Below are 14,244 nucleotides of genomic sequence, written 5' to 3' on the forward strand. Positions count from 1 at the left end.
CTAATGTTTCACCATGCATTATTGTTTCCTTTTACATATTCTATTTAGTTGCGTTCAGACTGTTTTTGCTTCCGCAATATGAAATATCCACTGTGAGCATAGAGTATGTTTACTTCCGTGAAGCCTTCGTACACTCTATCATGTGATCTGTGTCACCGCTTAAGGTCGCAGCTGATTGGCCCTGTTGCCGATCATGTGACCGGTATTTGGTTTGTATTAACTTGCAACATTTGGCACGTAACTTCACCGTTGAGAAGCCGAGAAGTTTGTACATCCGCGGTTTCAGACCCATTGGTCCCTTGTAAGTAGTTTCGTTAGCAATGATGTGTGCCAGATAAAAATGTTGCGCGTAATGTATACACTGCGCAGAAGACTATGCAAGCGAGCTATTGTATGATAGTGAAATCGCAACGATAGTGTATGTAAAGATTGGAAATTTTTGAGCGCTATCCATTTTGAATAGAAATGTTTTCTCTGTAGCATTATTTTCAATTTCCATGGTCTACTTTGTTTGCTGTCATTGCATATGATCAATATTGTGACATTGAATAATAGGACAGTGAATTAATTGGTCCTGTTTCATTTCTTATAGACCCCTGACGAAGGGTCAGCTTTACTTGACCCGAAATGCATTGGGTGGATGTTATCTGTTAATCTTTGGAGTTATAATCGAGACAAAAAAAATAGAACATTTCCACATGAATTATGAACATTGAAACACGTGAAACTTTGATTTGTCTACACGTTGCAATAAACTTGGAAAAAATGAATTAAAACCAGTGAAGAAACTAGTATGTTTCATTGATTACTGTGCGCACTTGTCAGTGGGAAGGAGCCACTCCCCACAACATGAACCCTAGGGTACCCCATATTTTAGAGGTTTAGTCTTGAAGAAATGAGATTTGGTCCATATCAATTGTTCTCGCTCAGAGAGAAACTAGGTCAGCCAATTTAAGGCCACTCTCCTGATACCACAGTTAAATAAGCCACAGTTGAAGGTCACCGACAGGTCTAATGTAGACAGTGCGGCATTGTGTCTGTGATCCAAGGACACTTGTAATGAATCAGACTTCCAGCAACGCCGTTTCTGTGTTGTGATCGGAAGCCCGACTTGGAGGGGTGCAGAAGATGGTTGGATTCCAAAGATTCTGAGAGTTGTTAGTTTACTATAGATTCCAGATTTTTTGTGGCTGCTGGAAGGAAGGATAGGAGTCTGAAGTTATATAGGAATTTACTGTCTGCTGAGAGTTTCTTCAATAGCGGGATGACACTGGTTTGTTTCCATATCAGGGGGACTGAGCCTGTTTGAATTGAGTTGTTGAACAGTTTTGCATAGACAGGGCCAATGATCTTCGTTATTTGTCTCATTATATGAAGGGTCTAGTGGTGAGCCAGATTAGCACAACAAGAAGAGGCTTTTTAGTTCATTTGGAGGCAAGAAAAAGTCAGTGAAATGGGTGGGGTGGGTTCAATGGGCACAGTTAGAAGGGCAAAGGTGGGAGATTTTGAGGTGACTCCAAGGTTTGTTTGTAGTTTGGTAATTTTATGTTCGAAGACATTGGAGCTTGACAATCCAGTTAACCCAAAAGTGCACTAAGGGATTTTATGGGAAACAATCATATAAGAGGTTTTGTCTTTAAAAACTGTGCCTTCTAAGTTTCTGTTTTAAATCTATGCTTTTATTTGCATGCACTTCTGAGAGTATTCATGAAAAAATGAAATATAATTATTTGGTGCTCAGCTTTGGCCTAAATACTGAAACATGAGGATTATTAGCAGATCCATTCTACAGTGAGGATAGTGTATAATGTCCCCAAATTAAGAGCAAACGGAGCAGTCATTGGTAGGTAAAAGTTGTGCAACTAGTCTCTCTCAAATCAAGAGCATATTGGCAACAACTCCAATAGATGAAGTTGATTTTTCTACATCCTTATCCAGAAAATTGAAGCTCTGTAATGAAGATTTACTTTTACTACAGATAGTAATCAGAGTCCGCTGGAGTCACAAACCCTCCTCTGGAGATCGTATTTCTTTTCCGAGCTTGCAGGATCTGGTCAATGTTGAAGAAAGTAAATTTGCCACAGACAGATCAAAAAGGCCCAGAGCAATGGAGATTTATTTTGGAAGTGTGCAGAGGGTATTAAAAAAAAAGTACCTATGTCTCGATCCAATTAGAAGATCCATTGAAGTTAAATCTTCAACATATTCTCGACCTGACCTCTCCAAAAGCTGCTAAACTCTAGAGAACTGGTTCCAGGATTGGATTCTGGGGAGAATATGTTTGTTCAAAACTATGATAACATTGTAAGGATTGTAGGACAAAAGTATTAAGGTTTTAAAGGAAATGAGTACGTTTTTTACCTTCAGTAACATCTTTTCTGGTAGAGACTAACTGCGGATTTCTCACATTAGTATATTCCCCAGGCATCAGACTGGATCTGTAATTTTATTTAGCAGTACCACTGTGCGCCAGGCGGCTCCTAGTCAACATCCTCCACGTTGGAAGTGAAATGTGCTGTGCTCATATGTGTGCCACTCTAGCACACTGACATCAGTTTCTTTCATAACTTTCTCCTTCAAAAACGCAGTCTCACGACCAAACGATGTGTAACCAGTATGCAGACATATAAGAGGGTTTAGGGTGAAGTGCCAATATTGCAGAGCGAGGAGGGTGTGAGAGTCAGTGAGGAATCTCTACCCGAAAAAGGGTAACAGATTTCCAACCGCAGATTCCTCAGCTTAGAATAGATACCAGAGCAATACTTCCCCAGAGGTGGGTCAGCGAACAGGCTCAAACCAGAAAATCCTGGTGGATGGAACGGGCAAAATGCCCATCTAAATGGGCCTGCCTGTCCAGGCAGTAGTGCCTCATAATGAGTGGAGTGATACCCATGTGGCAGCTTGTCAGATGTCCAGGAACGATATTCCACGTGCTAACGCAGTGGTGGAATCAGGAGGCAGCTTCTCAGCTAGTGTGTAGCTGATTTGGATGGGAGTACAATCCATCGAAACATAGTCTGTTTCTACACTGCTTTGCCTTGTTTTGCTCCAGTGAACCCAATGGAAATCTGATCATCTACAGAGTATTCTTTTATGCGATCTCTTCTTCCTTTGAAGGATGAGGCAGAGCAAAGAATTTTAGTAGCGTGATGCCCTAGCTGACGTGGAAATAAGACACCACTTTCGGTAGCCAGGGGTCAGGAGAACCAGTTTGTCCGGTTAGAAGCTGGTGCATAACCTCCAGGCTGATGTATTGGCCAGCAAGAATACGGTCTTGAGGGTCGGGAGCTGCAGGGGACCGCTATGCAGGGGCACACATATGCAAAGACAGAACTGACAGATGGAGGTCGCATCAGGGCATAACAAAAGGAGTAGGAGGGTACAAATGTTGCAAGCCCTAAGGAAATGAGCCACAAGAGGTGACGAGCCGTGAGGCCTGATCTGGTAACCGCAATAAAGTCAAGATGGCCGAAAGATACCCTTTAGCGATGCCTGAGGAAAGGCTTTGCCAAGCTACCTACAGCACAAACAGCAGCACCTCCGATAAGGAGGCAGAAAGTGGATCAACATTACAGGAGGAACACTAAGCCATATATGTATCCCAACAGTTGGCAAATAAGAGTTTTTGCTGAGTGATGCCAAGCTGCCAGGGTGACATCACAGATCTAGGGAGAAAATTAAATGCATCCAAGTGTTGCATCTCAATCTCCACGCGTGAACATGGAGCGTGTGCAGGTTTGGCTGCAAAACCCTGCCATGCTGCTGTGACAGGAGATCCTCCCGAAAGGGCAGCCTGATCTGTGGACAGATGCTCATGCTAAGGAGTTTACCAATTTGGCACCTGGTTGGTGCTGATTTTATTGAGAACCTGGGGCAGAAGTGGTATTGGCAAAAAAGCGTACAGAAGTCCCGGGTTCCAGTCTAATTGGAACATGTCAGAGAGCGGCTTTGAAAACTCCAATGTTCAGAAGCACTGACACTGCATATCCTCTGTGGAGGCAACATGATCGAGCTAAAGTTGTCCCCATTCTCGGAATAAAACTCGCAACAATTACAGCTTTTTAGTCATCCACAAGGCATTGAAAGCGGAGTGTGTTTGTCCTTCCATTCAGAGATCCAGTCAAGGTGCTGCACAACCATAAAAATTTCCTTGTGCCATGTCCAGAAGCGCAGGTTCTCATGGCACATGTTGCAGGACACAACTCTGCATTGCTTGCTGCAATACCACATGGCGGTGGTGTTGTCCTTGAACATTCACATTAGCCTTCACCTGATTGATGGGCGGAAGGCCTTTAATGCCAAGCGGATAGCCCTCAGCTCCAGAAAGATTTAAATGAAGCTGAGATTCTGTCGGAGATCAGAATACTCTGATTTCCTCCTCCTGCAGGTGGCAGACATTACCCAGAAGTGAGGCACTCTGAGCTCTGGGTTGGTAAGGGAGAGGGGTCTGCCACTAATCCAATTGTAGTTCGTGAACAACCACTGCAGATCTTTTGCAGTCTCCTCCGAAATGTGGACCAGGTTGGAGAAATTCCCCTGGTGCTGTGCCCACTGGGACTTTAGATCCCACTGCAGAGCCTGCATATGCCATTTCATTGAGCATACTTCACCAGCACTATGCAGTAGGCCATCAGACCCACCATCCTCAGTCAGTCTTGCCAAAATACGGGGGAAATTATTGGGATGATAGTCCAAATGTCCTGGATTCATTGCTCCAGAGGGTAGGAATGAAACTGCACCATGGAAAGGGATGGTCTGAGAAGGCAGGGTACTGGACAATAAACTGGGTGTGGGCCCTGTATCCTTTGTGGGATCTACGTCCCCAGCCACGAAAGGAATGGGAAGCTTAATGACCTGGGGAGTAAGGTTGGTATTGCGTACTTACATCAAAGCTCCATCCAAGGCCATGAAAGGTGTGAAAGGATTGTTGCTGGCAACACAAGAGTGGGCCCAAAGGTCTGGCGGTGAACCAGCTCTCCTTGAAGCATTTGAGTGCTGTGCCAGGCTTGTCGTCGAGTAGGTGGGAGCAGTCTATCAGATGAATTAACATCCCCTGAAACCCCAGTGGACCTCAACCAGGCGTAGCAGGGCCATATCTAATGAGTCCGTATTATCCAGACCACACAGAATAGTGAACTTCGCTGAGTCCCGTCCTTCAAGCAATGCCTGATTGTGAATGGCTCATCACTTTCCCAGAAGCATGGGCAGCAGCTGTGCAACCGAATCCCACGAAATGTGGGTATATCGTCCAAAAAGATAAGCAGTGTTCACCGACCATGATGCCAAGTGGGTGGAAGAGAAGATCTGCTTCCCAAAGGTATCCAGACTCTTAGATTGCCTGTTTATTTTTTCCCCCCAGAATTTTATTTAGCACAAACTAGACCCGAAGGTATCAGAGCGCTTTACATGAGCATCAGTTGCATTAAATATGGGACATATTAATTTTGTTAGGCACCGGGTGATAACGTGATTTACCCAGAATCAGAGTATGTTAAGCATCCCTGCCGAGACTTGAATCCGGTTTCTCAGCTTCGACTGCTCCAGCTGTCCGTAAGAAACACACCTGGGTTTACAGTGGCTGTCATGGCCTGCACTACCAGGCTCTCGAGAAAGGGACCCTGGGAAAGGAAGGATGGGACTTCAGGGGCGAGGCAATAACGCTAGGCAATCATTCTGTGCACAGGAACCCCATGCAAGGTTTGGCTTAGCCCCCAGGTCAGTATCCATTAGGGCCTCATTAAAAGGGAGCAGGGGCTCCCCAGGACTCAGTTGCAGTATCTCTGTTAAGATGCTAGACTTGACCTATGAAGGATAGCTGCAGGTCAAGAACCTCCACTACGCATCTCTATCACAAAAGATGCACTATCCTCAGTGGCAGGGCCCGAAGGAGAAGCCTGGACAGAGTCTGTAGATGTGTCCAGGTCACTGGCATCACCCACTTCCTCATACCAGGTTTACTTCTGGTAGGGCTCGTCCTCAAAGAGGCCATAACCCTCTTCTCAACACATCTTCTAGAAAAGATAGGTCCAGGTCTGGGTGACATTGTCTTGACGGCAGTAGGGTCTACGTCAAGCGGCTGCTCCGCCTCCGAGTCAGAAAGGAGAATAGGTTCCTTTACCAATGGCACTAAGGATAGCATCTGGTAAACTGGGACAAAAGAAGGGTGGTGACACCGGTGGTGGAGTCAGTCCGGGGGCAGATCCAGAGGGCCTAGCTGGCTTCAAGGGCAAACCGGCCAATGGTACTCCAGCAGTGGCACCTCTCAGCTCCAGGAGTCCTGAAGGTGTGGCCAAAGATGGAGTGTATGGCACTGTAGAACTCCTGGAGTTGGGCAGGAGTCACTCCAGCTTTCGAGAAACTTGGGGCAGTATGGAAAAAACCTAGCTGCCCACTTCGTGGGTGGTCTGTAGGAGGTGCTCAGAAGCACGGAGCTTGATGGGAGAAATCGAAGAATGTTTCGAAGACTTCTTATGCTTCTTGGACTTACCAGACTGTGAAGATGATAAAATGGAGCGGGAGGATGATCGTCCGCAGGATCGGCGCAGAGTACGGACACGAGGTCTCCCTCAAGACCGCGATTGGCATGGAGTCACTTTCTGCTGCACCGCCACTAGCTTCATCTCTCGCGAATCACCCTTAGATCCATGGACTTGCAGTCAGCGCAGGCTGAGTGGTCTTGGCCTGACCCTCGGGACCACAGGCAAATCAAGTGCGGATCAGAGACAGATATCTATCTATAGCATTCATCACCGTTTAATCCCAGTGGATTTGTTGGGAAACATGTGTATTGCACACTGAGAGCAAGGCTCAAAAAATTTTGATAAACTATTTAAAAAGTAGTCGGCAAAAAATGATCACTGTAGCTCTCCAAATCCACACTGTTGGGGTGGAAATTAAGGAATTTGGGCCAGTACGCCAGGGTGGCATTGATATAGGCACTTCACTGGTAGTCACCAGATGCCACCTACTAGCACGCAGAGATACTGAAAGATTTTTCAGATCCAGTCTGATGCCAGGCGATTATTCAAAGGTAAGAAATCTGCAGTAAGAAGTTTCTATCAGAAAACCTAATTTAACTGTGGGCCTCTGCCTGGTGATTTAGATATGCACCAGAAGATTTTTGGAGTAGAAGCAAGAAGGTTTTAATCCTATTGGAGACACTACACGTGATGGGAGGCTGAATTCTCCAAAGTCCAAGAGGTGCTTGACAAATAGTGTCTGAGCCGTGAATGGTCATCGAATTGGCATGACCTTGTTGCTACAACGTTTCTGATAAGTGTATTGACATCAGGAACCTCCTGAACAGTGATTAAGACTAGAACCTGGTAACTATACAGAGTGTGCCAAGGCATTAGATCAAAAAGACCTCGATGGGGGACAAACATTTATTGGATGATGACGTATTCTCCTCCTCAAATATTTTAGCTGGTGTCTGAATCTATACGATCTTACTGGATTAATTGTAGACGGATTAAGCAGAGGAATTTTCGGCTGCTTTCCATTTCACCACCATATTACGACCACTTAAAACAAATCCATTACTTTTGAGGAGACTGCTTAACTAAAGGTCCCAAGAGTCTTCCCAAAAGATGCTAGACAACATTATCCCAGTGCAGGAAAACTGAATAAAAGCAAACTAAAATGTAAAGCACATAACGGTGAAGAATAAAAAACAGTATTGAAACAGGGAAATAAACTAAATAAAAGGCTACGTAGAACACTTTTTCAATGAGCAAATAATATAACTTATTCATTATGGAAGCAATGCTGGGGCAGGGAAGTTGGAATTATTCCTTAATGGGATTAACCCACTGCCTTAACTGTCATCTGCCTGTGACGGGTTAGGCACTCAACTCTTTAATAATTAGAAATCTCTCCAGTTATTCCATAAAGATCCCATAATGTTGAATTTGACTTGTATCGTGATCTTACCATAACTCAGGGAATGACGTAAGCAAGGAAATAACTTTCTGAAATTGACTGGTATTCATTATATGCTAAAGTATGTCTTATTTTAATACCACTATACTCTAATTTATTTGTGATGAAAAATAAAAATATTACACTTTCCTTAGGAGTTTCCTACAAAGTCAACGTTGCTGATAATATGTACACATTTGTTGAGGGGTAACAACATTCACATTGGTCTGGTGAGTTCAGTGAATGCATCATCTACAAAACTGACTATGCCTTTACAAAATTAAATGGCTTCTTAAAGCAAAGAAAAATGTTTAGCACTGCTGCTTTATAGGCCAAATGGGCAGAGTATATGAATTTCTATAAAATTATAGTAATTGAGTTAAATTTAGCACTCATGAACAGTTGGCGATCCAGTTCATTTCAAGTGTTGTACACATTGTTCATTTTAGCTTTTGTAACATTTCTGCTTGGGGCAAGGCAGGAGAGGGTACATGTAGAGGTATATGAGGATTCCCAGGCCAGGTTGGTCCACTCCCTTTTGTGTGCAATGGAGAGAGGGGGACTCACCACAAGTTGAGCATTTTCACGCAGCTACAGAGAGATGTGTGAAGAGAAGAGACAGAGAAAGAGATTAATACACAGAGGTGAGATGGAAGCGCATCACTGCTTGCTGTGCACACATGCTCTGCACATCTGTTAGTATACAGGGTAACCTAAGGCATGGACGATTTCAGACTGCTTTCTAGTCCCAATCCTGCACAGATGTAATGCCCCAAAAAGTAATGCCCCACCACACTTACCAGAACTAGGATTACCGGGCATTAGAACGTCTATGAATTGCCACATGAACTAAACCAGTCACTCACAGCCAAGTGGTTACATACAAGTTACTAATCATAGTGACTCATACTGATAGACTCGCAACCAGTCTCTCTACATACAGATTGTCTTTACCTGTGGGGAATGGAACATTTTGCACAGCAGTAGTTAGAAATCTGCTACATTGGCTTCCTGTTGAGGCGCGGATCCACTTTAAGACCGTATGCTTGACATACAGGGCTTTGGCCAGAAATAGCCCCACCGGTCTAGGATCTATCCTGTCCCGCTATTCTCCCGCTAGGAATCTACGGTCCTCCGGCAGACATCTGCTATCGGCCCCCCGTTTCAGGAGAGTGAAATGGGGTGGCAGGGCCTTCTCCACCCTGGCGCCCAAGTGGTGGAACGCTCTTCCTCTGGAAATAAGATCGCTATCCACCTTTCAGGCATTCAAAAGGGCTTTAAAAATACACCTTTTTGTGCAAGCGTACCTGTAGTGATGTAGCGATTTCACTTTTGATCTGTTTTGTTAGGCGCCTTGATGCCTTCGGGTTATTGTTTGCGCTTTATAAATTTTATTCATTTCATTTCATAGTCAAAAAGCATAAACTACTATGGAGGCATGTGGATCCCTACCTGTGCACTGGCTTCAACCAGCCACACTTACCCAACCTCCTCTCAAAGAGTTATTTGATTAGATGGAACATGAAGCAGTGTAGGCTAAAGATAGGTGAATCATGTAGAGGAAGGGCTTGCAATAATCAAAGCCTTAGCTTCACTATGGCGAGTGACTCGTACTTACCATTAGGTCTGCAGCACCACCTTTCACAGAAGAAAATAAATAGCACTTTAAATCCTGGGATATGATACTTAAGGGCACCATGCGAATTTAGCCAAGAACATTCTTCTGTAATGGCTGAAGAAATGAGGCACCTGACCTGGATATGTGTCGATAAACAAAGGCAGAATCCCATGTGACTGCTGAAAATGATACCACTAAAAAGCCATTGAAGCATTCTGGATTGCCTGTGTACACATGCCTTGAACAGAATGTACCTGCACTATATAAAAAGGAACGCTGCATTACCTTATCCTATGGACGATAAAAGTATAGGAAATCTGCATCTACTCATTATACCAACCAGTGAACAAATAATCCAAGAACAAACAATTTAGTAGTAAAGGGAAAATAATAACTTTGCCTAGATGGCACTATATACTGTGCAAAAGCACAAGTTACTACCTGTGTAACGATATATCTGTAAGAGACATTAGTTAGTGATAGATTCCTTCCCTTAGAATATCCCCAGGCGTCAGACTGGAATCCGGAAAATTTTGTGTAGCAATAACCCTGCACGCCGGCAGGCGTCGTCCGCGGCTCCGCGGCGGTCGTCGGCGTCGTTAGCGCCGGAATGACGTCGTCGGAGTACTTAGACGCCGCGCATGCGCACGGACGTCAGTTCTGATACACAGCTTTTCCGGACCAGATACGCAGAGCCATGATAGAACCAACACTGGTGCCATGAAACTAGGGCCCTGAAAGGGGATGACCTTAACCCTAGATATCGGTTCGCAGAACGGGGAGGATGGGTGGGTCGGTAAGGAATCTATCACTAACTAATGTCTCTTACAGATATATCGTTACACAAGTAGTAACTTGTGCATCTGAAAGAGACACGTTAGTGATAGATTCCTTACCTTATAATAGATACCCCAGCAATACCAACCCCGGTGGTGGGTCTGCGAACCAATAATCACACCAGAAAGTCCTGGAGGGCGGAGCGGCCAAAGAAGCCAACCCTCTGGACTTGGCTGTCCAGGCAATAATGTCTTGCAAACGTGTGCAGCGAGGCCCACATAGCTGCCTAGCAAATATCTTGCAAGGGCACTCCACGGACCAGGGCAGTGGTAGTCGCCGTGGCCCGGGTAGAATGAGCCCGTAGTCCCACAGGGGGGTTCCTTCTTTGCCAAGGAGTAACATGCCTGTATACACAAGATGATCCACCGCGAGATGGTCCGCTTGTGCACCGCCTTTCCCTTCTTAGCGCCCACGTAACCAACAAAGAGTTGGTCATCCTCCCGGAACTGGCGTGTGCGATCCAAATAGTAAGAGCACACGTTTTGGGTCCAGATGGTGGAGCCTCTCTTACTCTTTCGAGGGATGCGGAGGCGGAAAGAAGGTGGGCAAGGTAATGGACTGCCCGATGTGGAAGGCCGTGACAACCTTGGGCAGGAACGAAGGTCTAGTCCGCAACACAACCTTGTCCGGATGAACAGAGAGGAAAGGAGGTGTAGAAGAAAGAGCCTGGAGCTCACTCACTCTCCTGGCAGAGGTGATGGCAACCAGGAAAGCAGTCTTCAAGGTAAGAAGACGGAGAGGACAGTTATGGAGCGGCTCAAAGGGAGCACACATTAGGTAGGTAAGTACAAGAATCAAGTCCCACTGGGGCATCACGAAAGGAACAGGAGGGAACATATGAGTGATGCCCTTTAAGAATCTGTTTACAATGGGGGACTTGAACAAAGAAGGCTGATCAGGTAGCCTTAAGAAGGCTGAAAGGGCAGAAAGGTAGCCCTTGATAGTGCCCAGAGCAGAGCCCTGCTGGGCAAGAGAAAGAAGGAAGAGGAGAACCTCAGAAAGGGGTGCAGAGAGTGGATCCACAGCCTTTGCTGTGCACCATGCCACAAATCTGTTCCACCTGCAGGTGTATACCGACTGTGTGGAGGGACGCCTGGCTGCCAGAATGACATTACAGACTTCGGGAGGCAAGTCAAATGGCCTCAACTGTCGCCGCACAATCTCCAAGCTTGTAGGTGGGGACTGGACAGGTTCGGTGGAGGACCGTCCCCTGCTGCTGGGACAGAAGGTCCTCCCGAAGAGCCAGACGAATCGGGGGATCGACTGACATGCTGAGTTGTCGGGATACCAGTATCTTCGTGCTCAGTCCGGAGCCACAAAGATAACCTGGGCCCGGTCGCGCCTGATCTTCTTCAGCACTCTGGGCAGAAGTGGTATAGGCGGAAAGGCATACAACAGACCGCAACTCCACTCGTGACGAAAAGCGTCCCGACAACACCTGCACTACACTCCCCCGGACAGAGGGGAGGAAAGCCTTCAGTGCAAGTCGGATCACCCGCAGCTCCAGAAGGTTGATGTGGAGCTGGGACTCCGCCGGAGACCAGAGACCCCTGATCTCCGCCTCTCCCATGTGACCTCCCCAACCCAGGAGGGACGCGTCCGTCACAACTACGTGCTCCGGGTAGGGAGAGGGATCTGCCACTGACCCAATCGCGGTCCGTGATCCACCACTGCAGCTGTTGCAGTGCCCTCCGAGATCAAGACAATTGTCAGACAGGTTGCCCTGATGCTGGGCTCACCGAAACTTGAGGTCCCACTGCAGAGCCCGCATCCGCCACCGGGCGTGATGCACCAGAAGGATGCAGGAGGCCATCAGCAACAGGAGCCGCAGCGTCAACCTGACCGAGACCCGGGATAAAGGCTGAAAGATCGGAATCAGATCCTGAATATCTCGAACCCGCTGTTCGGGTGGATAAACCCGAAACTGCGCCGAGTCCAGAACCGCTCCGATGAAGAGGAGCTTCTGAGAGAGACACAGGTGTGACTTCGGCACGTTGATGGAGAACCCCAGCAGACGCAGGAGATCGGCCGTAGTCTGGAGGTGGTTGACGACTGTCTGGGGTGAGCCCGCCTTCAACAACCAGTCGTCGAGGTAGGGGAAGCCTGAAACCCCTAACCTGCACAGATGGGCTGCGACCACCGCCATCACTTTGGTGAACACCCGTGGGGCGCTGGTAAGGCCGAAGGGGAGCACGGTAAACTGAAAGTGCTCGTGGCCTACCGTGAACCTGAGGTAACGCCGGTGGGCCGGCAGGACGGGGATGTGAAAATAGGCGTCCTGCAAGTCCAACGCTACATCCAGTCTCCTGGATCCAGGGCAGCTAAGACCTGAGCCAGAGTCAGCATCTTGAACTTCTCCTTCCGGAGGAAGCCGTAGACGTTCCGTAGATCCAAGATAGGGCGTAGGCCCCCTTTGCCCTTCTTGGGTACCAGAAAGTAGTGGGAGTAACAACCACACCCTACTTCTGGCCCAGGAACGCGCTTGATGGCCCTCTTGGCCAAGAGGACGTGACTTCCTCTTGCAGAAGTTGCAAGTGATCCCCCGACACGCGGTGGATTTGCGGTGGCATGGCTGGAGGGGTCGCCTCGAAGGGGAGGGAGTAGCCCCTTCGGACGATTTGCAGCACCCACCTGTACGACGTGACTGTGCGCCAGTGGAAGTGGTGATGGCGAACCCTGCCCCCCACTGGCGTCACATGGGCCTGAAAGCACGGACTAGGAGGGTTTTGAGGCAGGTGCTGCGGGGGAAGGTGTGGACTGGCCGCGCCGTTGTCCCCGACTGCTGCCACGGCGGTTTCCACGGCCACCACCGCGCTGTTTGACATTCTGCGGTGCGTGGCTGGCAGCACGTGTGGGGGCGCCCCTTCCCTGGCCACGAAGGAGCGAAAGGCACCCGTTTGCTGGCGAGGGGCCGAGAGGCACAAGGACTAGGCCGTAGCCCTGGAGTCCTTAAAATCGCTCAAGTTCACGGTCTGCCTTGTCGCCAAAGAGGCGACGGCCATCAAACGGCATATCCAGCAGAGTGGCCTGGACATCGGCCGAAAAGTTGGCGGACCTCAACCAGGCGTGGCGTCGAACGGCCACTGCCGTTGCCATCGCCCTGCTCAGTGAGTCCGTGGTATCCAGCCCACACCGGATGGAATACCGCGCTGCATCTCGACCCTCCGCAAGGGTTTGGGTGAGTTTTGCCCGGACCTCCTCCGGACATTGTGGCTGCGCGACCGCGTCCAACAGGGTGTGGGTATAGCGGCCCAAGAGGCATGCGGTATTAAACTGAGGGACGATAACACCTTCTTCCCAAACTGTTCATACCTCTTGGATTCCCGATCGGGTGGAGCCGTCGGGAATGCGGTCTGGGAAGTGGAGGCCTGGATGACCAGGCTCTCGGGGGTGGGGTGGGTGGACAAAAATCAAGGGTCGCCCGGGGCCGGGCAGTAGCGTCTGGCCACGTTCCTATCCCCAGGCGGACCTGTGGCGGGCTTGGACCAAGTGCCCACAAGAACGTCACACAAGGCCTCATTAAACGGCAGCAGAGGCTCACTGGAGCTTGCCTGCGGTTTAAGGACCTGTGTGAGGAGGTTAGTCCTCACGGCCGCGACAGGGAGCTCAAGGTTTAAGGCCTTGGCTGCCCGTGTCAACACTACACTATAAGCAGCCCCCTCCTCTGTAGCCACGGAGGGAGGGGAGACAAATCCAGTGTCTGGCGAAGTGTCAATGCCACTGGCCTCCCCAAGCTCATATGTCCAGTCCTGTGGTGACTGGCACTCCCGTGAGAGAGGGTCCTCAGACCCCTCCCAATCACCCTCATCACCCATCTCCTGTAGTACAGGCTCAACAGATGGGTCCTATTCATGGAAATAGAAATCTCC

At 48.2% G+C, this 14,244-nt stretch overlaps 1 protein-coding gene across 7 annotated transcripts in view; it reads right to left on the reverse strand.

The window, feature by feature from the left end:
* The window catches only part of CSNK1G1 (casein kinase 1 gamma 1), a 766,422-nt gene that overhangs the window by 20,601 nt on the left and 731,577 nt on the right, over positions 1-14,244 (reverse strand). For 3 of the 7 annotated variants that reach the window (XM_086959213.1, XM_086959209.1, XM_086959210.1), the window contains one exon: positions 8,488-8,511. The exons of the other annotated variants lie outside the window; for them this stretch is intronic. In XM_086959213.1, coding sequence (XP_086815339.1) covers positions 8,488-8,511 — 24 coding nt within the window. The remainder of the gene's footprint in view (positions 1-8,487; positions 8,512-14,244) is intronic. 7 annotated transcript variants of the gene reach the window in all.

The sequence above is a fragment of the Lissotriton vulgaris genome, chromosome 2_2, assembly GCF_964263255.1.
Source record: "Lissotriton vulgaris chromosome 2_2, aLisVul1.2, whole genome shotgun sequence".
NCBI lineage: Eukaryota > Metazoa > Chordata > Amphibia > Caudata > Salamandridae > Lissotriton > Lissotriton vulgaris.